This window comes from Lutjanus erythropterus, chromosome 22 (genome assembly GCF_056507025.1).
Source record: "Lutjanus erythropterus isolate fLutEry1 chromosome 22, fLutEry1.hap2, whole genome shotgun sequence".
NCBI classification, from domain to species: domain Eukaryota; kingdom Metazoa; phylum Chordata; class Actinopteri; order Lutjaniformes; family Lutjanidae; genus Lutjanus; species Lutjanus erythropterus.
In genome coordinates, this window is record NC_139338.1 from 17,890,896 (window position 1) to 17,917,692 (window position 26,797).

Below are 26,797 nucleotides of genomic sequence, written 5' to 3' on the forward strand. Positions count from 1 at the left end.
ACAATGAAATGTCCAGGGGGAAAAAGTGCTGCATTTAGTTGCCAGCAATCACAATAAATGCAGCTGAGCTAAACTGTGTGCTGTTAATGATTGTTGACATTTGTTGGGAGAGTATTTCACTGGACAGGATGGGAAGTTGAGGTCAGGATTTGAAGGATGCGCGTTGGCAGGCGGTAAAATGATGTAAAGCAGGATTACAGAGTTAACACTGGCTACTAATCAGTATCTAGAGCATAATTACATCGCATTACAAATTATGCTTGAGTGTGTGATATTGTCAATCTGCCAGACAAGATTTTCTCACTAGAAACACATTTGTTCAGACTCAACTGTTTACTGAAATATGGCTCCACTAAAACAAATACTTGGTGAAGTCTTGTTTCCTTATTGAAATAAAAATATATTTAATCACCTTTAATTAAAAACTGACTGCATTTTATCCTTAAAATGCAACAAGAATAAAGCCTAGTAATAAAACAATAAGGTAATGACAACCAGTATGGATAAGAATAGATAAAGAATTTGCAGCTGCAAGAAGGGAAACTTATGGCAAACATTGTGCCCCACCTTTAGAAAACAGCAGAGCTGCTTCTAATGGTTTCAATTAGTATGTTTTTATTAGTATGTTAGTCACAGAAAAAAAAACTAAAATTCCACAGGGGTGTCAAATGGTCTTTTTTTACCATGTGGTTCATACAGAGACATCAGTATTAAACTGAGACCAGTTAAAAAGCACTGTGACTGTGGCATTGTGCTGGCACTGGGAGATACTCATTTCCTGCAACCAAACCTCTCGTCTATGTTACATATTCGGAATTCAGGTTACCCAGAAGGCCACCTAAAAGAAGGCTGGTGGCATTTTGTACGTGATAACTCTAATAGCCGTGTTGAAAAAAAATGTTTAAATCAAAAAACAAATCAAATTGTGACCTTAAAATTCAAAGGCAAATCAAATTGTGGATTTGGAGAGTTGCGACATCTCTAATTTGGAGGCTGCGCCTTGATGTTAGTGCCAGGACTGGTGCACAGCCTTCAAGACCACTGGAGGCTGATTTGACAACAGAGAATACAATACTTAGGTGATTTACTGTGGCTCGGATAAGGAGGCAATGACAGGAGAGGCATGAAGTAGTTAAGGAGTGAGAGTTAATTTGCAAGTATACATTACCCATCATGTTGATAAGTCTGTGAGTATTTGTCATTGTGAGGTTTGAAGTCATTTATTCCTGTGATTTGATTGAGAACTGTGTGATGTTAAACTGTGCTGAAATAAATTAACAAGATGTTCAGTCTCCTTGCTAGTTGTTTCGACACATTCAGAATCATTACTACTTTTGCTGTTAGCATTTAACAGGCAGCTCATTCTGTTTCTTTGTAAAACTTATATTTTAAAGGCTCATTATAGTGGTTTTGTATTTCTTTGCAACATAGCACAGTGTTATCAAAGTTATTTGTAACATTCTCATGCAGCACTGGGACTCAAAACATTTTCTGATTCTCCACCCAAAAAATATTTACATAATTAAATTAATCACAAACATCCACCGACTAGTCGACTAATGGCTTGAGCTAACTCTCAGTCTTCAGTTGGGGGCAGCCCAAGAATACAGGTCACCGTTTCTTTTTTAGTGTAAATGAGGAATAATGTGTTTCCACTCACCGTGACACTAAACTGTGACACTGAGATGTTGTTTGGGTGGACACTGAGACGCACACACTGCTTGATGTCTGATGCAAAGCGACGGGGCTCTGATGAGCGCTCGCATTTCTCCTTTCTGGTGCACCTGGAAAAAAAAAAAAAAAACACAACAGAGAGCGGGTGTTATTCACGGATGACAAATGCACATACACACATACGCGAATCTAGTAACCTGACCAGGGCTTACCCCTTCCCACCTGTTGGCACCTGGGAAAAAGAGAATGTCCCGCCGCTCCCTGACAGACGGAGTGAGACACATTTATCATATTTCCTCTATAGCAGTGCACCAGCTACAGTGGCCAGTGAATGGAAAAGCTGGTCTCCAGGGGGTGGGAGCAGCGGCATTTAAAACAATGGCTGCTCTATGTGTGGAAGTGGAGCCGGTCCGTTGGGAAAGAGGTAGGCCTCGTCTTTGTAATGCTGTCTTAATGACTGGCATTCATGGGCAATGCCAAGTGCAGGTGGAGATGTGAATGTTGGTGGGGGTTGGGGATGGATTCCTCCACTTCTTAATACCACACCAGGTGGTCTAATCCAGTCCACTACAGCGATTTGGGGAGTTGGAGGACTGGACCCTTTGTGCTGTAAGAGGAATTTACTGGCTCCTATTTCTATCCCTTGACATACTGCAGGGTAACTCCACATAGTTTGAACATCTAAATGGGATTGTGAGAGAACTGCAGTTCATTCCCACCACACACTTGCAGCACACTGTAAAAACGTAAAAGGTGAGAATATCAACATTTCAAGGCAACTTACTTCTAATTATCAGGTTCAGAGCTAAGTGTGAACAATAATCTAAAACTCAAAGATTCAGAAGAAGACTTTTTTTTTTTTTTTACTGTGTAACAGAACTGCAATTCATTCTCATTAAACACTTGCAGCAACTAAAAATTTCAAGGTAACTTACTGACTTTTGAGCCCAACTCTTCATTCGTTTAAGTATTCAGATCCTTTACTGAGCAAAAGTACGAATATCACACTGTAAAAATACTTCACTAGTTTTCTACAGTACCTCGCTATAAGTAAAAGTCTTTTTTAAAGAAGGAGGGACTGTAGTGGGAGCACTGGGGTGTCAGGTTTGACTGTGTGGAAATGGTAAATATTTTACATGGCTCTCTGGTTAGTTAAAAGGGTCCCTTAGCAGAATTTTAGGGCTTTAAATTGCTGGAAAATGAATGTTTGGTGAGAAATTCTGAAAGAATTTAACTGGTCCGAATTGAAATATAACCTCAATCTTCTACTCGTCTCCACACAGACCCACACAGCCTTGTTCTCATCTAATCCCCTCATAGACTTATGCAAGTCTCCTATTGATTTAGACAAAAACTTCCTTTGCAATTAACAAACCTGGCAAATCCAAAGAATGTCCTAAAACTCTTTTAGAGGAAGAAAAGTAAAAGACTGAAAAGAAAGGAAGAAATCGTAATGAACGCAAGAAAGAAAGACTTTTGAGGTGGTTGACGTCTGAGATACAGTAATACCTTATGCAGCAAGGAGCTTTTTTATCCTGAATTGGAAGAGAGTGAGGGAGGGTGGGTTTTGACCTGACATGAGTATTGTAAAGTTAAATCGGCCTAACGTGCCGCAAAGAAGACAGACACGAAGAGAAAGAAAAGAAATAATCTGTTCGAGAGAGGAAGAGAACAGGAGGAGGGGTAAATAGTGCAGGAGAGAGGGATAGAGTGTGTGGAAAAGAAAGCAGAAGAGAAGCAAGATTTAAAAGGAAGGCGACCATTGTTGGCTTTCTGTGAAGCTTTCGCTGCTAAGCCGGTTTGAGTAGGGGTTTAATCGCTTTGAGTTCCTTTGTGCTTCTCTATCACTCCTGTCTGTTCCTCCTTTTCTAGCACTGATTTAATAAGACCACGTCGTATAAGTACCCCCAGGCAAACAGCACACACAAAATCCCACAAATGCATACTTTCACCTACAAATATATATATAAACATACACTCAGTTTGGTTCTTTGCACACCCACAGGTCTGCTGTTTACACACGGAGGAATAACAGCGTATAAAAATGCTCAGCAGGACATTTTGTGTACGTGCTGCCCTTGGTTTGTGTGCAAGTATTTGTATAATGATGCCTCTCTTTGTGCTCACTCCTTGACAGTGTCACTGTTTTGGTTCGAAAAATCGCAAATTTCATGCCAAAAAGACTAGCAGTGATGCATTATTAGCATTTACTGGCACAATCTCCCTAAGTGAATCATCACTATGAGTGACTGAATCATTACAATTGAATAACAAATGGGTGAGTAGAGGTTTCTGCCATTCAAATCTATTTCTCCCTCTATCAAATACACACAGACTCATGCACAGTAGATACGCATTTATCTGCTTTTCTCTTTAATATCTGTATAAACAGCTACATTTTATTGATACCTGGAGGATGTTGAGTCTTAAGAGTGACAAAATCCACACTAATAATAACAAATGAATATTAAGCACCTAATAAAGTAAGAAGGCACCCAGCTGCCCTCAGATTAGCTTCAATCAAATGCTGTCATACAAGTCCAATGTGTTTAAGGAGATATACTTCAAGAGGCAGCCAGTGTAAATTAGATGCTATTAATTCTGAGTCACTGTTAATTTTCCAGTTTCTAGTTTTGTTTTGTTTATGATCCTGTTATGAATCATATCCAGTAGAGTTGGGTCATGTTCAGGCACAGGATGACACACAACAGCCCACCTACAAATCAAGCACAGATCTTCTTGAACCTGACCCTGAACAAACTGACTTCTTCATGTTTTCACTGTTTCTCAGTTACATCAAAACTTAATGTTCATTTTTAAAAAGCTGCGCCTTTTTTATTTTATCCACATCTTTCCATTTTTCCAAGTTGCTGGGTGAATCAGACAGAGATCCCAAGTATTATTTTGATTTATGAGGAATGTGATCAAAGAGACAAAGTTATGATGTCATGTCTGAGCTAGTCTCTGACGTTAAGCTTTTGAGCTCCTGTTAAAAAAAAAAAAAAAAGGCATGTGCAGGTAACTGCATCATCATACCTTGGTTTAGTCCATATCAATAAAGAAGCACCCTCTCTTTAAGTCAATTGTTAAACCACTGCCTTTCTAATCTTGTCTAAAAACCTCTCTGCCGTCAGAGGAACCTCACCAACCCTGGCCTCAAAATCCAACATGGCTGCTCCACGCATAAACAACAGTGAAGCTGTTTATTAGCAGTTCTGTTTCTTTGTGACTCATTAAATGAGTCGTAAACACAACATTATCTTCTGTGGGCATGTTGCATGTTTTTTTCTGTATTGAAATGCAGTCAACTTGGATGTGACATCATTCCAAGCTCCAACCTCAGTCAACCATTATACTTGAGTGTCTGAATTCTAAGTGTCTAAATGCAAAAAACCCACCACAATGGAACAAAGAAGTAGTGTCAATAGCATGTACACTACTTTCTACTTACAATCCCACAACACAAAAAATACAGTTGAGAAACTTTCTATTCTTGAGGTTGTAAAACAATCATAAGTAAGACATCTCAATTTAGTGCACATTGCAGAGTGATCTATTGAGTGTTCGTTATATAAGGAAATAGAGCATGAGTGAACAAGGGAGTGATTTTGAACACAACTCCCGTTTCACTTCGTCTATCCATATGGCCCAACTTTATGACACTGTCTCTATGAAACGTTGGCTGCTGTAAATAACAGTGGGGGCAGCGAGGAATGGAAGGATGTTGTTGTTAATGTCGATCTCACACCAAATAACATTTTTAGGTTTTTATGTGTGTGAGTCACAATATATAATATTTATGAGCAACAATTATGCCCGGGAAGATTTGCAGCCCACAAGTTTTATCATCAGCAGGGTTCTATAATGTATCTCAATACAGTTACAAGCCAAAAAGACATAATGAGGCAGCGTGAGTTGATGAGTGTAACAACTAAACCTGGCATCACTGGACTGGGGCCTGTTAATACATTATCATTAGAGAGGGTATACCACTTGCTCTAAGAAGTGGACAGGGGCCAATTTGTATAGCTTGTTATGCAAATGTACAGTGAAGATGGAAACTTTAATTTAAAAACAAACAGCCTCGCTCTCCTGCAAGAACATCAATCTGAAGAAAAGTCCAGTGATCACAAACCCTTATGGATTAATTTTCTACTTTCACTGAGTGTGTGTTTATATTGGACCCTTCTGCCATACTGCCTCAGAACCTATAACTACTGTCCGTGGGTGAGAGGCAGCCTGGACAAATCACTAGTTCATCGCAGGGCTGACACATAGAGACAAACAACCACTGACACTTCTGGGCAATTTAGAGTCACCAGTTAACCTATTATGCTGCATGTCTGTGGACTGTGGGAGGAAGCCACGGTACCAGTAAAGAACCCACGCAGACGTGAGGAGAACGTGCACAGAAAGGCCCTGACCCAACCAGCCGGGTGGGGAATTCAAACTCAGAACCTTCATGCTGTAAGGCAACAGTGCTAACCACTGCACCACCATGCCGCCCTATTATATTACATTCACTGTTATCATTAAATATTCATCTTGAAGATTATGATGTATGCTTTAAACATCAAATATCATTATCTTCTAAATGATGACTTCATGTAGAATTCTTTCACAACAGGGATATACAACTGGCAGCCCACAGGTCACATCTAGCTGCTAAAATTTCCCACCCAGCCTGCAGAATGGCTGCTGCTGAAAGTACTGCAAAATGTCTGCATTCTGCAATTACATTTCTCTAATTACAGATTTTAACCATCACAGTGAACTGCCTCCTTGGCGAAGGGTCTGAGTGCATTTTCTAGTTATTTAGTTATCATTATGGATTTCTCATATTTTTAGGAGTTTGATCACCCTGCCTAAAGTGTCATTTCTTTAATTCCAAAACTCTGGACCCCACAGTGTTTGATTAGAAAAAATCCAATCCTGAATATCTACAAAGATTAAGTATTGTGATTCTTGGTGGAGTACTCTAGCCTTACTTGCAATGCAAACTTTTGCTGTATACATTTCTTCACAGACTTGTGTTGTGTCATATTTGTTATTAATAGAGGTGGTAGTGCAAGCCAGTGAATTGCATTGAAGCCACCTGAATGGCCTCTGTTTATCTCTGGAAGATGTCATACAGCTCTGCAGGGACTGCAAGTTTCATCTCGTTCTCAGAGTCAGAAGGTCGCAGACTTGCTGGGCAGGATGAAACAGCAAACAGGTCGAATTATTAGCTTTGACATCCCAGACACGGGCCATGCAGGGACTGTGACTCAGTGGAAGAGGGGGGCTTTTTCTTCTCTCTGAATATCTCTGCCTCCTTTCAGGTTGGACAATGACACTGCTGTAAAAAGAAACACAAAGTTTTCTCATTCAATTCAACGAGACCACTGCAATTGCCCAGTGTACAGGGCCTCCGCATAGGGCTTCTCCAACAAAACACAGGGTATTCTGGTGAAAAAGTGTTAACTTTTTTCGGCAGCACAATGCAATGTCATCCGTTAACACACTGTTTACCTTGCAAACACTGAGACAGGAGAAAATTGCAGTCATGCATTTTGGTTGAAAGCAGGATGGGCTATTGATGTTGTGTTTTGGCATATACATCAATCCTTATATTCCACAAATAATCAGAATAATAGCACATTCATAATAAAACTGCCTCATGTAAACACAGAAGAGACTGACCCGAGGGTGAGAGGGTGAGACTAGAGGTGTTGGCAGGAATAAATATATTCTTTCTGCACATGTCCGTCCCATGAGGAGGTAGGTGATGTGTCAAAAAGATAAAGAAAGTTAGTTTCCGGGGCCAGAAAACACGGCAGTAGCAAACCGATATGGTCAGTACCGGATACAACTTTTCCACTAGAAACCTTAAACAATTTAAAGAAGCTAGTGTTCCCATCTTGAAAATTACTGAGTGGAAAAAAACACGTCCATGTATAGAGTCAAGTTGGATTTTCTAATCATGATGATTTCAATCAGACTGATGAAATATTATCTACTACTACCAAGTTAACATTCATTTTGCTGTATATTCTGGCAGAAAAACCTACTCTAATGCTAGTCAGTGCCACCAGCTAACATATATGCATCTTTCTTTAAGAAGTGGTTTTGCATCCTGACTGAATTCCTCAGCAGTGTGTAAGATATGTACACATATTGATTTGGATTAACCCACATGTCCACATCACTGTGCAGGGGAATTTATGTGGCTGCTCTGGCTGATTTGGGGCTCCAATGAAAGGATATTGAAGATAATGCTGTACAAGGTTTAGCTGATGTAAGAGGTGGGTATTATCAGAGCAAAGCACTGGATAATTGTTTTCAATTACTATCCAGACAGACCTTGAAAGAAAAAAAGATTGCATCGTTTGTAACAATATGAAACAATCCCACCCTTTGTAAACATCAAAGAATAGACCATTTAGAGAACCACAGAAATCAAAGCGATTTAGATTTCAAATAACAGTCATAAAAAGCCGACTGACTGGGGCTATCTTTTTTTTTTTGTGGAGAATTAGATGTCCAACATCTATTCATTTGGTTAGTAAACACTGCTGTTGTGCAGAGCTGTTTGACTGACTGGCAATGACACATTATGCGAGAGCGAGCTGAAAGGATTAGATTGGCCCTGAATGGAAACTAATCTGCACTCTTGTTTCTCCCAGCCTTTGATAAGGTGACACAATTAGAGTCAGACTGAGAAGAGGGCAGAGAAGGATTTTTAGCCTCTGCAAATGTTGCTGATGAGGCTGTCATGGCCATTCAAAACTAGATGGTCTTTTGGATAATATATTTCATCACATAACATTCATCATTTAGTTCTTTGGATGATTTAATTGATTGCGCTGTTAAGAATACAAGATATCGAAGAAATGTCATCAATCAACATTAAAGGACCACTGTAGGATTTAGTGGCCTCTAGTGGTGAGCAGGCTTGGGAGGTATCAAGGTATTGTATTATACACGAGTATTAAGAATCCTGATGACGCTCCTCTTTATATTATCATTATCATTATTATCATTATCATTAATTCTGCCAGATAAACCAACAGCACTACCTGGTAAAAAAGAAGAATGCCTCTGTTCCTATTTGGGAGTATTTTGGATTTAGAAATAAGGATGAGCAGCGAAGTTATCAGTCTGGTAGTAAATGTACAGTTTGGGTGTCAGTTTGTCAGGGAAAAAAGGTTGCAGCTTTTCAGGACAAAGCAAAGCAGAGTACAGTCAAGTTAAGCCATTTTATCCCCATGAAATCTTACACACTGGACCTTTGATTGTTGACTTCAAATGGGTCTAATTCACTGCAAACTTTGTAATATGCATGATACTGCAGTGTCTTCAAAGAACTAACCTTAAACTTAAGGAATATGAAAAACACACAACAGTAAACGGAGAAACTTTAGAAAGAGTTATGAACGAAGCACAATGTCATGGTGACAAAATATAAACACAACAGCCGAAGTCAGTTTCAAAAATACGATATTCTTTGTTATTTTGAAGGCACAGGGACAAAGTATAATTCCAGGCTTGATCCCTTGTGGCTAAAACTAGTCGAGTATCAGTGGGGCGCGGGTTGCAGGGCTCAGGGGAGCGTATAGAGAGAATATACTAAAGAGAGGGTGCAGATGTATCTGGCCATGTGAGACTTCAGGTGTAATGCATATCTAATGTGAGGCCTGGAGAAGGTCAAGCAGTCTGGGAAATGAAAGCTATTAAATTCTCACAAAACCGAGGTCCAGCCATCCTCGGCTCAATCAAATGCTCATGTCACTGGAGAAAACAACACATGAACACAGGTTGCGCGCATGCACACACTTACAGCACAAGTATATAAATGTATAAATACACTAAAGATATTCAATCTCATACATACATGCAGACATAATGCTGCACAAGGACAAAAAACAAAACCTCCCTTGTAAATTAGAAAATTTCTTTTTAAGTATTTGCTGTATACTAAACAACGGGGCTTCTGCTTTCACAGACGTGTTAGTGGTAAATCAATGCAGAACAAACAGGCACTCTGTAGTCCAACTGAAACCCTATTACCATACTACCCATGCATCATCAGACACCACACTATATGGAATCCTATACATACTAATAGCCTGAGGCTGTATAAGGTACTGTAGAGCAGGAGCTGTGTCACACAGCCTCAGTAACATCACACACATCTACATCCAGCCTGGCTACATCCTCTCACTCGCACATTTGACTACACAGACAGACATAAACACCTAAAAACACAGACACACACACACACAGCAGTCAGTGTGTGTTCTTGAGCTATCATTAAGAGTGGTGGTCCACAGAGCAGAAATCTGTGTGGAGGGGCCAGTGGGAGAGTCATTACTTGGCCCACTGGCCATGACCCTGTTACTGCCGTTTGTGGACACGCACACACACATATATATATAGACGAATGAACACACACACACACACACACACACACACACACACACACACACAATCTGTGTCTCTCATATAAGTCCATACCCAAAGACAGAGAAATTGTGTCTGCCCCCCCAAGTCTGGAAAGCCGTCCCCTTTACATGCTAGAAACGCAAGAACACCGGCTAAGCGGAAAATTACACAGTAACACTGCTGCTGAGAGTTTGCAGAGGTAGTCACGTGATATAAAACTATACAGAAAAGTGTGTCACTAGAAATTGAATTTGAGTAATAAGTATTAGTGTATGTATTAAATTGCTAAATTTGAGTAATTGCACTGAAAACTGAATCTGAATAAAATAATTTGAAATGGAAATAATCAATTGGAACTGAATTCCAATAAACCTTTACATAATATGTAATATTATGATTATGTATTTGATCCCTTAATCAAAAGGTAAGTCTCTATACCTCCACAGCCGGCTCTCACAATTCCAATTCAGTTATTTCAATTCAATTTCAGTTCACTCAGACGCATCCAATCATTGAGGAAGAGCAATCCAGGGCAGATTCACAGAACTCATTTTAAACCCATCTGCACCTATGTTTTTGCCATTTCCTTCACTCTCATTGATCCATGGACTTGTAAGGATTGATGCATGTTGGGAAACAGATCAGGTGCAAAACTTAAATTAAGTAATTTTTCCACAGTATGAAAAGGAGTTTGGTAAATCTGTACTTGTTTGCTCTACCTCAATGACTGGATGTGTGTCTCAGTGAACTGAAATTGAATTGCGACAACTGAATGGAAGTATATAGACAAGGGTTGATATTTCATACCACGGTTGGTGTGGACAAACAAGAATAAACACTGAGAGACACTGTGCTGCTGCCAGAGGAGCACTGACTAAGACATCAGCATGTATGGGAATAAATTACAAAATAACAGATTTGAGTATATTTCTCACTTTCCCCTGATGGTTGGAATAACTCACTGGATTTGTCGCTAGTTGCTTAATTAATATATTAAATATTCTGGCAGTATAGTTTGGCAGTCTAGTTGCACATATTTCTGCCCATGTAAAATGATCTCTGAGAGCCTGATTTTGTCAGTCAAAGTTCCATAAACATTGTAATAAAATGAGGGCCATTAGCAGTTATTATTTCCAACAACCTCCATAAATCCTATATTTCTCACTCACGCACACACACGAGAATAGATGGCAATCGGCAGCATCAATCTGGCCCCGCGGGCAAACAAGCAGCAGATGTTTCTTTCTGCTGTGACTTTTGGTGTCTTATACTCCACCACACAATTTTAGCAGCTGTCAAAAGCCGTGCCACCAACTTCCTTCATCTCTCTTTCTCTTTCTCAACATGCACACATAACAAACAAACAAACAAACAAACAAACAATCCCCTGGCAGCGCTATCTATTGATGGGATGGTGAGTCAGGCTTATTAGGCTGTTTATCTAGCATATGTGATGCCAGGGCTGCCCCTGAAGATGCCATTAGGCCAGGTTCTCTATATTAAACAGCTTTATCTGTCTGCCTCAGAGCTATGTTGGTGTGTGTGTGTGTGTGTGTGTGTGTGTGTGTGTGTGTGTGTGTGTGTGTGTGAGGGGCAGGAAGGTTAAAGAGTGTGACAACAAAACAGATGTCACTTACAAAATTAGCCGTTATGAATTATACTACCTAAATTATTGAATCATTTTGTTTTATGATTTTTTTCCCCAAAAAACAAGTTAGACAATTAAGGCGCATTTTGTTGACACATAAGAGTGTGGAAGGGGCACTATCATTATAGAAACTATAATTTAATCATCCAGCCAACTATACTATATTCGTATATCTTAATTACATGTATACACTTATTTACTTTTAAAATGCTCATGGGAGTTCCAAGATTGCTCATCCTTCATATTATAGATGACAATATGAATTATCACAATAGCTTAGATCTGATAAGACAGACAAAGGATGCAAAAGCTAATATTGGAACATTTCCAAACAGCTCATATATCTTTGTCCCATTTATTACTACATCACACAATCTGACCTCACTTTCATAAAATAAAAGCCCAGATACTGACAAGGGAAAACAAGTGCGTATCACTGCAGTGCATCTACAGTATTATCCCAGGGTATTTGTGAATTCATGTCTCCTGTTTGATGATGTTTTCATAACTGCCCCTCGTGGGTGATAGTGCAGGGCACTGGAGGGCTGCTTTTCAACCAGTCTCAATAGTGCACTTGGCTTTTATCTTCCATATGCTCACCGTGTTATGATCCTGCATGTGTGCAGCTGTAAACAGCAGCATATGATACTATTGATCCAGGCAGTCAATATCCAGCCTGTTGAGTTTAGGTGTGTTTACTCACAGCTACAAGGCAGTCTGTAACTCTGAAGGAGGCACACTGAAACTATACTTTTCATTTTGTACCGTGTGGTAGAGAGGAGGACACTTAGGGCTCTGAAGTACATATGTATAAAGTACATAATTTTAGATATTTCATTAATTTTAGATTTATATTGATGTCAAGAAAGATTTACCAGAGGTGAGACCAAATCAAGGTTTGCAAGTCATAAGTAAGCCTCAAGCCTTCTGCACTCAAGTTCCAAGTCATGTTCAAAGTTAAGACTGACAAGTCCTAAGCACCAAACCTTGAGTTTTGATTCCTAAACAAACTTCACTAAATGTAATTTTTTTTTTAAATATAGTTTTTAAAAAATGCCTGAAATGGATATGGCTATGATTTTAGCACCAAATCATTACAAATAGTGTATTGAAAGAACACTAAAGTAAAGAAAAAGATGTAGAAGTACTTCAACAAAGGAAAAAAATACAAAAAATAGGAACTAGCCGGTTCCAGCTCCTTAAACATACAGATTTGCCGCTTTCCATTGTCATTTATGAGAGTAAATGAAGAATCCTTGGGTTTTGGACTGTTGAAGACGTCACTTTGGCCTCCAGGATATCGTGATGAGCATTTTCCCACAATTTTACGACATTTTATGGACTAATGATTAACTAATTATTCATGAAAATAATCTGCAGATAAACTGACAATAAAAATAACTTAGCTGCAGTCGTAAATAGATAATGACGGGTGATGATAATGATAGATAATGCAATTTGGTTAAAAATTGCAGAGTATAAACAAAAATGTCTGGTTGTTACAGTATACACTAAAAGGTGTTCTTTTCCTCAAAGTGTCCAGCTGGTGCATATATCTATAGATATATACCGATGACATTATTTTATCTTGGCAACCATGAGTAATCTCACTGACGATGCTATCTGATATTATTACTGAATAATCAGCGGGGATCACTCTTGGATTACACTGTATAACACAGTTATTCTATTTTTACTGCACCACTGTTGCCATAGCACCAGCTATGTGATGGGACATGTGAGGTGACTTGCATGAGTACCTTCTCCCAGAGCTGCTCTCTATCATAGTCAGGATGAGCCGTGTGTGTGTGTGTGTGTGTGTGTTGTTTACCCTCATATCCTCGACTAGAGTACCTGCTGCTAGAGTCTAATTTATGCTCTTCACTGGAAGATTTCTCATCCCCACTCTTTCTTCCTGTGAATTTATGTAACCTTTCTCTCTCTCTTCTCCCGCTCACCCCTCTCATCGTGTGGAATACATCACCATTTACCTTCACTTCCTTTCACTGTCAAAGCATCTCTCATTCATCCTCTCTGTCTCATGTCAGCCCCTGTGTGTCTGGTTCATGCTCTGCCGGACAAAAGCAAGACACCTTCCCCACTGTGGGTGAGTGTGCATGTCCATTTTCAAGTGTCTGTGTTTCCCTGTGTGGTAGGGTGACAATAGGTGACAGTGAGCAATGGTCCTGACTTAAAAGTGGGCGTGCAGCTGTTGTGTATGTGTGTTTTGTGTGTGTGCGCCTCTCCATACTATGCTGGTGACAGTTGAGAGGGAACTGGGAGGTGCAGCACTCCGTTCCGTCCTGATGCCCCTGTCACTTCTTGGCCTTGTTCCCTTCCCTCAACTTCCTTTAGCATCCAGCAAAAGGTGCAGGGTGGGGGTAAGGGGGGGGGCAAGGGGGGGACTGAAACCAGTCACCCATACTCAGGGGAGGGCCATCCTCCCCTGGGCACAGACATCAGAGCCAAGTGCCATGGATGCAAGGATCTCAAGATCAAAGAAACAACTTTGAATAAATTTAACTTTGAGAGTTGACCAAGTCATTTCTAGTGCTGTTCCATACCAGATCCAGTCCCTCCGCTTTGAGGTATGAGGCTGAGCAGTGCATTGTCATAGTTGCAACTAATTTTATGTAGTAGTGTTAGGATTACACCTAAAAGTTGATAAGCAATGTTGGATTAAATATTTAGGATAATGAATTTAAGATAAAATAGGATTCCTAAACTTTGTACTGTATTACCAAATTGGGAGGAAAAACTTTTCCAAACTTTACTCAAGACTTAAAACAGGAAGTTTCTGTAATAATGCCCCAGATCTGTAAACTGCATCTTAGAGGAGACCTAAAGTACAGAGCGTCCAGAGTAGAGATGCATGGGAAGCTTAAACTAAAGTCTACTAATTGCCAGAGACATCCCTTCATTGATAATCTATCAGTGAATGGATATGTTGATATAGTCCAGCTGTTAGCCATAAACACTGTACTTCGTCAAAAATACTGGCTTTTGTGATTTTTATTGGTATATTGTTGCTTTTCTTAGTAATCTAATGTTTCTTTATTGACCAGGAAGCTTCTGTTTTTTAAATATCTCCTGTTCATCTCCCTCATTTCATTTCCTTTTATTATTCCCTCTTTGTCTTTGTCCTTGCATTTTGGCTCTGAAAGGACACTAATTAAATTATTTTTCCACAAGGCAAGTTTAGATTTTATCATACTTTTGTCTGTAACACAAATAAATTATCCTTTTGATAAGCAGAGTTTTTGAGAATTGCTGGTCCTTTCAAAGATAAACAAATTTTAAATGTATGAATGTAGTCAACACCATCACTATCGTGCATTTTAACAGGCAATTAACACACATTAGTCATTATATATGGAGTATCTGCCTACTCCCTTCTAACTTGGCCCAGGAAATAAGCTCACAGCTAATGTTTTTCCTTAAAGGTCACTGGCCTAATGTTAGATCTCACTCTAACATCAGAGGAAAAACTTTCTTTTGGTTTAAACAACTCCTTTCCCTGCCAACAATATGTTTCAAAGCACTCACGGCGATCTCCAGGGGGAGGATAGTGGTCGCCACAACCAAACGCGAGTCCTTGGTAGCATGCTAATTGTGGCGCTGCGATTTAATTAGCATTAGTGTGGCATACCGCAGTAATGAGCACACTGAGGTAACGGATGACTGTGACACAGCGACAGGTAGCGGCGGTGCAGAATTAATGTGAGAGAGAGAGGGAAGAGAGAGGAAGAGAACCCGTTCAACGGATCTGCCAATTAGCTTTTCCCTCTGAAAAGGTTATTCATTTGACAGCACCAAAGATGTCTTGGGAAAACAAAGGATTTAGAAGACAAGGCGCTTTGCAGCATGACTTGCAAGTTTTATCAGCCATTTTATGTGTTTACTTGTGACTTCTTGAACTTTTTTGTGTCCTTATAAGCTTGTAGAAATGTTTGACAACTATTTATCAAGATGTGATGGTGTGACTCCAGAATACAACTTCATCAAAGCATTTAGATTTATCTTGTCCTGTTTATTTTGATAAATCAGAGTGCTACCACAGTAGTTGTCTTGGTCCACTGGTTCATAAAGTCGCCCCTGTGTATTACAATCTACCCCTAGAAGTTTACTATTGATTGTATAGACAGACCTTCTTCTAATGAACTGGGAGAAGGAATCTGCCTGTGGCCAGTAGCACAGATGACTTTACTGTCCCTGTTCCACTTCAGGGAGGAGGGATCGATGATTATGAGTGCTTGGAGAAAAGAAGAGAATAGGAGAGTGATACTGTTTATGGGCAAAAAAGGTTCTGAAAACAGAACATACAGATCACGTCTGTTCATATGCACAAGAAGAAAAACTGTGTAATAGGGTTCAATGCACCAAAACACACACTGAAACTGGTGATAAATAAACAAATATATACAGACTGAGTGGATCTGAAAGAAGCACAGATACAGAAATTTCTGCAGACAGACAAAAATATGGTGTATGATAAGCCTGCTGGAGATAGAGTTTGATATGAATGATAGTGAGGAGAGGAAGAGGTTAGGAGGAGAAAAAGAAAATGAAAAAGTGAGAAAAAGTGAGAAAGAGAAATGATTTCAGCGCTCTGGGAATATTACTCCTATCGCAGCCAAAGCGGAGATTGAGATATGTCAAACCAATTATTAATGTGAAGATATTGCAACATTAGCACCACTTGTTCCAAATTGACACCGATATCACACAGTAATGTGAGATATTCTCAACATCCATGCCAAATATGATGACATTCATTTTGACAATGCTACTTCTCCAAATATGGATTCCAATCTGTCTGGCTGTCACGCATGACAGGCGCGTTGACAGCCTAGTTAACCACGCACAAAACTGACAGCTGACAGACTGGCGTTAAGGGAGGTAACATATCCATAACGTAGCTCTAACGGTTCTGGCATATTGGCACATTGTAGATGTGCCCCTGCTTAACTTAGAGGGGTTGAAGTGTGGATGAAAACCACACAGAAAAAGGAATATGTCATGTCAGACTAGCATTAACAGTAAAACACAAAACTGAGTGTTCTGTTCTGTTGGACAACAAATACCACAAAATTAATCCAGTTTTTTTAATAGTAGAAAAGTGACTTAAAAGTGAAACACAGTCTTTACTTGGTTTGGTCACAAATTGGTTGTAACAATACAATGAAGAAGAAGAGGAAGAAGGGGAAGCAAACAAGCAAAAGAAAATCCAGAAGATCCAGATGAAAAAGAAGCAGAAGAAAAACAAGAAGTAAAAGAAGAAGAAAGGGAGGCAGAAGAAGGCGGAGAAGCAGAAGAAGAAACCAAAGTAGAAGAAGCAGCAGACTGGTAATGGGAAAATAGTAGAAGAAGAGGGATACTGGAAAATAGTGGAAGAAGGGTGTTAACATTAGACAGCAATCACTAGTGTTGTTAGATCTTTGTGCAAACATGCTTTGTGAATGTCAAGACATTTTCCAATACCTGATGGGATTAAGGCAATACCCTAACCTACCCAGTCCTACATATATCATACAGCTAGTATGCTATAATTGAATATGCAGAATACCAGAAAAGTCAACTGTTTTTATCCATAATTTTTTGTATAAATACTCAGGTAAAGAATGAATATCACATGTGCAGAATATCAGCATATATGTATGCTAGACTTACACAATGCTTCTTCTATAATCCTTTACAGGCAATCTTATGTAAGAGTTTTCTAAGGAACTCTCCCCTGATTGACAGAGTATGACATCCCATGTCAATGGTAAAAGAGTGGAAAGAAGGGGAATATGATGAGAAGGGGGGCTGATATGAGAGAAGACTTTCCTTTCACCTGCCGAGCTCGACAGGCATTAGCATAAGTCGTGCATCTCAGCAGAAGAGCAGCAGGAGTGTGATAGGCCAAGACAGTTTGGTTGACAGGTGAGGCTTCAGGTTTATTCGAGGGAGGGGTGGGTGTCTGACAAAGTTTTCCAGTGGGCTCAAAAAATACATAGCGGGCATATGGGATACACGGCTGATTGGATAAATAGGAGCATATGTCTATAAATGAAGGCATTTGCCTTTCTAAATGAATGGTCAGTGTTTGTCAAGGACAATGGCTGCAATGACACACACACACAGACACACACACACACAGGTGCACCATCCACTCCTGTTGATTTCCTCCCCTGTACTATTGATTGCCTTTCTCCTCTTCCCCTGGTGTTCTCTCTAACAGCTCCTCTCACCGATCTATAAAGTAAATAAAGGCAATGCTGATAGAAAGGGGGAGAGAGGGAGAGCTTGCATCCTGTTTGCTCTCAGACCAGCGAGGTGATTTCAAGGTTGATTGGGAACAACAAACTATCTGGAAGAACACTTTGAAGATGAACCCCATGCTATCCTTCCCCTCAGCACTCCTCCTTCCAGCACAATGTAAGTGTGGGCGGGAGAGTGTCTGTGCGAATTCTGAAGAGTTCTCGTGTTTTGGCCTTTTTACTATATGTTATTAAAGATGCATTGTTTAAGCCTTTGGTCTGCAGTCAGTGTACTCAGCAGGGTGCCTGTTTTCACATTTTTTATTCCTTGTAGAAATATCTTTAACCTTGGCCAAAAGCATTTCACAACATAGCATTGCATTGAGTATAAAGACAAAAAAAATAACTATGCTCCATTATGATTCACAAAACATCCATCTGTTGTCCCTTTTTCTCCACAGAACTGCAGACGGACCCCGTGGGCATCAAGTGCTCATTCAGTGGATTTCCCTTTGGCTACTTTCTGTAACGTCAGGTTAATCAATTCAAGCTATGGCTGAGCAGGATTCCCGGCCAATCACAGAACCGCAGGCGAGCATGAGAGGATTTTACGCTAGTGGTTTATTAAGCATCAGTGTAGGAAAAAATGTTCAGAATGCACTCGACACACAAGTGGATAGCAGAGTCTGATGTTTTGTTTTTGTTGTTTTAACTGTTGTTCAATGATTCACACTTTTAAAAGCTCTGATGTCCATATAATAAGAGTACAGGCTTTTTCTCTTTTCTTTTGTTACTTGGTCTTTTTCTTTCAAGTATTTCTTGCTGGTATATTTTAAAAAATAGGTTCACTGCAGAAACTATTTGTTTTTACTTCAAAACTTTAAATGACTGAAAAGAGAGGAAGAAGAGACAAGCTGAGGTAATTTTGTAATGATCCAAATACATTTTTCTAATCAAATAAATCTTTTTATGAGAAAATATGTTTAATACATCGTTTTGCTTTTGACTTGAATCTTTTAGTTTTAGAAACCCAAAAAATGGTCACAGTGAGCTATGAATCTTTTATGTAATTATTTAAGTGCCTGAAAATTTTGAGGTTTTATTTGAAATTATTAAAATATTAACCATTATTCACTTTCACTTCAATGACATACATTTTTCTTTTTTGTTGTTTGTTAACTCAAAGATTCAAGTTTATCCAAACTAATTGTGTCAACAAAACATTTTTAGTTGGTAATTTTTTTTCAAACCTCTATTCTAATCTATTTCAGTAAGTTGCCTTTAAATCTTTAATTTAATTATTTATTATTTTTTTCTCAACCCTTTCATTTTAACAGGGTATTTTTCAGTTCTTAAGATGAACCAACAATTCTTCAGTCGCACTGACATTTATAACATTTAGCAGAATTATTAACTTGTAAAGAACTGATTTCCATACTAACTTTCATCCTGGTTTGCAGTGTTTACATCAATATAAAAGCAACCATGGCTTATTTTAAAGTGTACTAGGGATGCACAGCAAGTTTTCATCATATATATTTACTTCAAACTATAAAAAGAACTTGCACAATGGAGTTCTGAAAATGAATTTTAACTTTAATTAACTTGAATAAAATGGTACATATATATGTCAAGTTAATGAGGAAGGATTTGTTACTTCCACAAATTCTAAAAGCATTCTGTTTTATTTGAGTCACCCCTTAGAGCCAGATAAATAAAAAATGTTACTCTGCCCAGGTACTCAAGTGGAGACGAGAGGAGAATGAAGGACATGGGATAAGTATTTGTATCCTGAATATCAAATAATGCAGTTCGCACTGGATATGTTGCATTTGAAATGGTTGAGGTTCCTGGAGAGAAGGGCTTTGGGTCAGGTATGAGTGTGTGTGCCTGTTTCTGTGTATGTGTGTGTCAGACCAACTCACCAAGGACAGACTTAATGCCTTGTTAATTCACGGTCACACTTTCTACCTTGCAAGATAGCACTTTTCTTTCTTCAACTTTCTTTACTCTTCAGCACATTTAAACAGCTGACTTCAACACTTGTTGAATATTTCTCCTCAGAGGTTCAGAAGGTGGTAAGTATTATGAATGTTTAACACTAAAGGCCAATACGCACTAAAGGAGTCTGATGCCTGCATTTTGAAGTATATATTTTCACTAAGACTGGCCATATGTCTGTATAGACATTTTCTCTTCGGATGTTTGCAGAACCTCCTGAGTCGCACTGTCAGGCTGTGAATCAGGCCTGTTAATGATCTTGCACCACTACTGACCTCATGCGACGAGTCATTAAATAAAGGGGGCATGGGGACGGGATGAAGAGACACATACACATCTCAGTGTGTGTTTTTATGTGTCCAGACAGCTAATTACTGTGTAATCATCCTCAAGAGACAACACAAACCTGACCTGTAGAGAAAAGGTGACATATTTATGCAGAAATACTGTATATGTGAATGTTTGTGTATTATGTATGCACCATATGTGTGCACATATATTTGCATGCTTGTGATTTGCACAACCAGTGCACATTCTGTATGACATTGACTAAGTAGGCTGCTATCCCCATCTTCTAGCATTTTCTACAATAATTTCTATCAATATTCAATCAATTTTGTGTGACAGAGAAAAAGAAAATAGGTAGCAAGGGAGAAGCTTAGTTCAACTTGGAATATTTTGCTGCAAGTGTTCTGCATTAGCCTAGTATAGGGTACCATGTATTGCTACATTGACAAACATAATCAATGCTTTAATTTAGGTTAGGAGAAAAGTACTTCACCACCATGGACAGTGTCATGGATTTATCAATACACAGCACAGTCATGCTACTGATATTTCAGAGCCATGGTCGGGGCCATAGATTCTAACTTGCCCAGACCTCAGTCAGATAAAGGATCAATAAATCAGACAGACTAAACTACCATATGGGCCTAAACAACCTCTCTGCCCCTGAACTCTCTCTGCCACTAGGGGATGCAGAGGGAGGATGGCAGGTTAACAAGGGAGATGAATTTTGGTCATTTTGCTGAAGAGGCAGGATGGAATACCGCCTCAATCCCCCAGTCAAATCACCTACTGATTTCAAGTGAAGTCTAAATTTGGCTACATAGCCAAAAATGTAGACCTTTGAGGAAGTTCACTTAGCCCAACAGAGCTAACACAATATATATCTGCAGTGCAGATTAACAGTGAACAACAGAGAAAGACATATATAACAGCAGGCAAACAGGAGTATTTAAAGCAGGAACATAGAGTCCTGCCCTGTGGTAAGAGGTGGCACGTAGGGGGGCTTCTGTTACACCAAGACCCTGTTAAGAATTCACAAGCTGGGGGATGGAGAGCGATGAGGAGGAGGGACTTTGGGAAAAATAAACCTGTGGTCGATCAGTCACACTGGGTTGTGCATTTTACGTGTGTTTGTGGGTCTGTGTGCATGAAAGGTGGAGGAAGAGCAAAACTACACCTACAACACACACACACTCAACCTCACACACACAGAAAACACACCTGTAATCTCCCTTTCTGCCCTTGTGATGGTCAAACACCTAGACACCTAGAGATTGGCCAAAGTGGCATTTTGGTTATTTTCTCCCTCTCTCTCCGGGCTCTATTCTTGTTTTGGCGACTTGACACTAATTTTCCGACAAGAAAGGTGTGTGTGTGTGTGTGCCTACCTGCCCCTGTGTGTTTGTGAGTGAAGAGTGGGGTGAGCCGAGGTGAGCCGATTCTATCAGGCTAAGTGTGACAGGCCAATCTGTGGCCACCCATTTGCTCTGACTGGGAGGATGTCCAGGGTGTTAATGGGTTTGTACGCACAAAACACCCACACACACACACACACGTACACACACACACACACACAAAACTGAACATGCACTCTCATGTGGACCACATTCACATATAGCTGCACACACGTAATATTTGATTTATACTGCAAGCACATTTCATGTGGCAAATATCTGTACGATGGCTGCTGTTGTTTACATTGATCTTACTAGTTTATTTTTGGACATACTTTCTTTTAATTAAATCATCTGCTAGACTACAGCATATGGTTGATTAATGTTTGCTTAAAGGAGAAATCTATAATATGTCTACTGTAATAAATCATAAAATGACCATGATATGTCAGCAGCTTCTCTAGCAACACTATGGCCACAGTGTCCTACTTTGAAATTTCTATTCCTGTCCATAACTTGTGTCATTGTTTGCCTGTTTCATTTAAATTAGTGCCGAATGCTTGCTAAATGAGTAAGTGTCTGTTTATGAGTTGTAAGAAATCATTAATAATCTTGACGAATGAGTTGATGTTCATAAAAGTTAAATTGAGCAAAATGTTAATGGAGTCTGGCAGGCAGAGGGGAGGTAGTCACTGAACTCAAACTTCAGAGTGTGTATTTTTTATGGAGCAGTGGGCTTTTGTTTTCAGGGCAACAGGCTTCAAATTGACAGACAAATGACAGTTAGAAACAGCTGATCAACTTGCAGCGTAGGACTCGTCATCTCTTGTTACTGTCACATTATAACGTTGTCTTGCGCTCTTGCAGTGTTTCTGCAGACTGGCTGAGGTTCCTCGAGTCTGGGGTCGAGGGGGTGGGGTATATGACTTGCTTCAACCATAGTTCATACATTAAATAGGATTTAAACCTGCTTAATATACCATCAGTGGCTCCAACTTGCTATTTGGACTGCTGTGCTTATTTTTGGATGCTTAATTATTCCTCCTTTAATTACAGAGCATTTAGAGAGGGAGTTGAACACAAAAAACTGACAAATCTGATCTTTGGATTGATGCATTACACATTCATGCATAGGCGTGTGTGAGACTTTGTCTCTAACCTCTGGTATGTGACCCATAACCCATCAGTGTGTGTCCTCTGTCTGCTAATGCACTCTCTACCCTGGAGACTTCAAACACATTCATCCTCTATTTCTCCTTCCTTCACTCTGCTGCACACAAACTTGCCCCTTTTTAGGTCTCTGTCAGTTTATCAAATTCCACCCCTTTCTTCACATCACTTCTGTCTCAGAAGTTTTTACTCTGGATGACCATTTTAAGAGCTGTCTTTTCTTTTTGTCCTTCTCAGAATTTTCTCGTGTATTCTCTGCTAGTCTGCTCCCCTGCCTCTCTTCCTTTGTCATCTCACTATACAGCCCTTATTTTCTCATTCTATCTATCCGTCTTCCTTCCTACCTGAGTTTCAGTGTGTACGCTCCTCTCACACTCACACTACTTCCCTGCCATCCCCGTGTTCCTCTCATGCTAGCAGGGATGGAGAGCCTAAATGTACTCGGTCTCACTCACACACTCTCTCACACACACACTACCCAAGGGCTAGCACCAACACAAGAAACCAATTTTCAATTTACAGTGGAGTGGGAAATCTCCCTGCCCCCAGCAAGCACTATCTTCTGCTCCAATCTTGAGGGACAAGGGTTTGACAGCAGCTGGGGTGTGTGTGAATTTGTGTGCATCTATGTGTGTGTGTGTGTGTGTGTCTGTGTGAAAGAGAGAATCAGGCAGACAGACAAGCTTAAAGGTAAAGGAAAAAAACTGAAGAAAAGAAGAAGAGTGATTTGTGTTTAATGAGATCATCTCGGATTTATCTCATTTAACAGCTTCTAGTTAGTTACAATAACAGAGGCTATCACTCTTCTCGTGTCAACCTGAAGTTTGGAGCAGTGCCCATCAGGGGCCTGGCAGTGCCGGCCAGTGTCTGTGCTCTCACCAGGCTCTGGTTTCAGGGCTGGTAAACAATGCCAGTGGTTAGGTTTGGTAATGGATCCAAGGGGGGCGCTGGCACAAGGCCGAGCCCTAGGAAAGCAATCTAAGAGTTGGCCTGGGTTGGCTGGAGAAGTCCCTGAATGCTCAAGGGCTGCAAGGAATGGAGTACTGGGCATGGGCCCAGGCGTCATGGAGGTAGGGGAGGCTAACAATCCGAACCCCCCCCCCTCCACCCTCCCAGACTGTCTGGTCTTGAGTATGTTCAAGGCTTTGTGAATGAATTGGAAGGAAGTGAAAAATATAGTGTTTGTATGCATAAAAAAGAAAGAAAAAAATACTAGTGTGTGTGTGTGTGTGTGTGTGTGCACATCTCTATGACAGTTCAATTAGTACTCACATGTTGTGCAGGACACACCAGCCGCAGTGGGGATCTCCTGATCCGAGACACTCACTGCAGGTTGAGTACTGACCGCAGGCCTCCACTGGCACCCTTGACAGCTGCAGAGAAACACACAACAAGGATTAAATATGGTGAAGAGACATTCAAAGTTTACGTTAAGTATTTATGACCTTCACTGTGTCAATACATATTGCTGACACAGTTCCTGTCATTTAAACATCTTGACATCTTTTGCTTTTTATCCTTCACCCCTGAACAAGACACGGCGCATACATTAACGATTAAGTAGTATGACCAGTGTAGACATTGCTGATCAGAGTTTGTATGTCCATACATATTCACATATACAGAATATACTAATCTATACATGTGTAAACATACACATAATTAAACGAAAAAAAAAACAGTAAAATACAGAATAAGAGAGAGCCAACTACTACGACTTCAGTCTTCTCTCACATTTTCATTAAATAATTTTCTCAAAGCATGATCCATCTAATATTTCATTTGTATTGAAAATGCATAGTCCGTCAATTGCCTTTACATAATTTAAAGAAAGCCCATCTCTTTTCCAATAACTTTTCGTTCTTGTTGATTTTGTAAGTGACTTTTTTCATTCTGTATGGTGTGTGTCCTCTACTGTTTTCAGCCATCTGTTAACCTTGGGAGGTTCCAGTTTTTTTCCAACCTCTTGTTGTTTGTTTCAGAGCAATGATTCTCTCCAGAAAAGATCGTACTTCTGTAGGATTTTAGGATCTTTTTCCAGAAGTTAACTGTGTTTTCCTAGGAATCTTATGTAGAGGAAAATATCTTTGAAGTTCAGACTTGACTCACTGTCAGATATAGTTGTTTTCAGACCTTCTCCATTTTCTCCATTTATCTGTAATGCAGCCTTGATTTTGTTCTCCTGAAGAATTTGATGGATTTGACAAACTGTGTTATTGAGATCATTGCATTTGTGAGTTTTTGCCATGTATCTCGAAGGGGCTGGAATGTATTTATGAATGAAATGAATATGAGAAAAAATATTAGAAGGAAACATTACCACAAGACAGATAGAAAAAGTCAAAGGCAAGAGAAAATTAATATTTCAAATAATTTAAGGATTGCAGTGTTTGGGTATGTCATGGGAGGAATTTGAATTTGATGGAGAATACATCAGCCAAAGAAAGGTGGTTCTGTGCTAATAAATAAATGGATTAGAGGCATCAAAATACAGTTTTCAGTTATTTTCCAACTTACAAAAATCCTCCTCAGGTTAGACAAGCATAATGAATTTCAATTCCTTGTGCTCCAGTAATGCTAAGAGGTAACACAAAACCTTAAAAATAGAGTGAAAATAAAGGTGTACAGGGAGTATGAATAACACATAACAGTCAATTTTCATGGTCAAAAGCTCTGCCTCTAATTTATTACAAATGTAGAAGAGTGCTTCAGACAACCTCTGCAGAATAGGACAAGTAACTGTAGGTGGGGTAGTCAACAGTGACAGCTGCAGTCTTTACTCAAAACAAGGTATATCTGCTGCAGAATTATAGTTTGCACTGTGGATGATTTACACCAAAACAACATTATTATAATCAATGTTTAAGATAGCTGTAATTTGTCTCTATTCAACTTAATTGCAGCTGTGATGAAAAATAATATTTTTCTTAAATATTAATTCATATTAAAATACTAATATTTCTGTTTCACACACTATTTAGACACATGAACTGCAAAAACAAACACACTCATTCTAACCCTAATATGTTAAGTGATAATACAAGTATTTTGTATCAGCACTGATTTTCATGAAAGTGTAAGTGCTTGACAGCTTCCTCCACTGGCTCCATATGGCAAACTTGGCCACTTGGGAGAGCAGTCCATCTATTCTGATATATCGCCCTGCCAATTCAAACTGGCATTGACTGGCACTGATTGGCATGGGGCTTGAGTGACCGAGCGCAAAGGGGCAAAGCTGAGGTAGAACTCAGCTGCTCCCCCCTCGCCTCGTCGCTATGGTAACAGCACGGCACAATAATAGGTGTTGCTGGCACTTTTGATTAATGAGCCGTCATTGGTGGATGACCGCTGTCACTCACGCTGCTCACCGATGACAGCCGGGAAAGAGAGACGACATCATCAGTGTGGGCTGATATTGGGTTATGATGACAGCGAAGTTTTGTGTGTGTGTGTGTGTGTGTGTGTGTTTGTTTGTGTGGGTGCTGGCACACTACCTGAAATTTCAGTCTTAAAATACAAGTTTTAGATGCAGGTAAACAAATCTTTTGCCTTTCTCTGCCTTATTCGTTTGAACAAATGTTTCCCCATGATAGATTTCTCTTCCAATCTACATTTGTAATCCAACTCAAACAGAACGACACCAGGAGGTTATACTATCACTGTCTCAGAATAACAATGTTTACTCCACAGTTAAACAGCACTGGCCACAGTTCTACTCAGAGAGAATCAGATGAGCCTTTACAAGCTTATTATCACACAGCTAATTATCTGCTGTGACCACACGGAATTAGACAAAAAGTAGCCCTGCACATAATATAATCTTTGTAGCAGGTCTCATCAAAAGACATTGGTGTCTAAAAACCATACTGATAGGAAAGAGGCAGAACAGAAAACAGCTAAATCAGCTGGGTCAGTGCGGGTGGGGCATCAAGGCCAGTGCAGCAACAGGTTTTATA

At 39.7% G+C, this 26,797-nt stretch overlaps 1 protein-coding gene across 1 annotated transcript in view; it reads right to left on the minus strand.

The window, feature by feature from the left end:
- Positions 1-26,797, minus strand: part of plxna4 (plexin A4) — a 311,022-nt gene that overhangs the window by 89,937 nt on the left and 194,288 nt on the right. The window contains exons 5-6 of the mRNA XM_084711313.1: positions 24,114-24,214; positions 1,661-1,784 (exon numbers count right to left, since the gene is read on the minus strand). Of these exons, the coding sequence (XP_084567439.1) occupies positions 1,661-1,784; positions 24,114-24,214 (225 nt within the window). The remainder of the gene's footprint in view (positions 1-1,660; positions 1,785-24,113; positions 24,215-26,797) is intronic.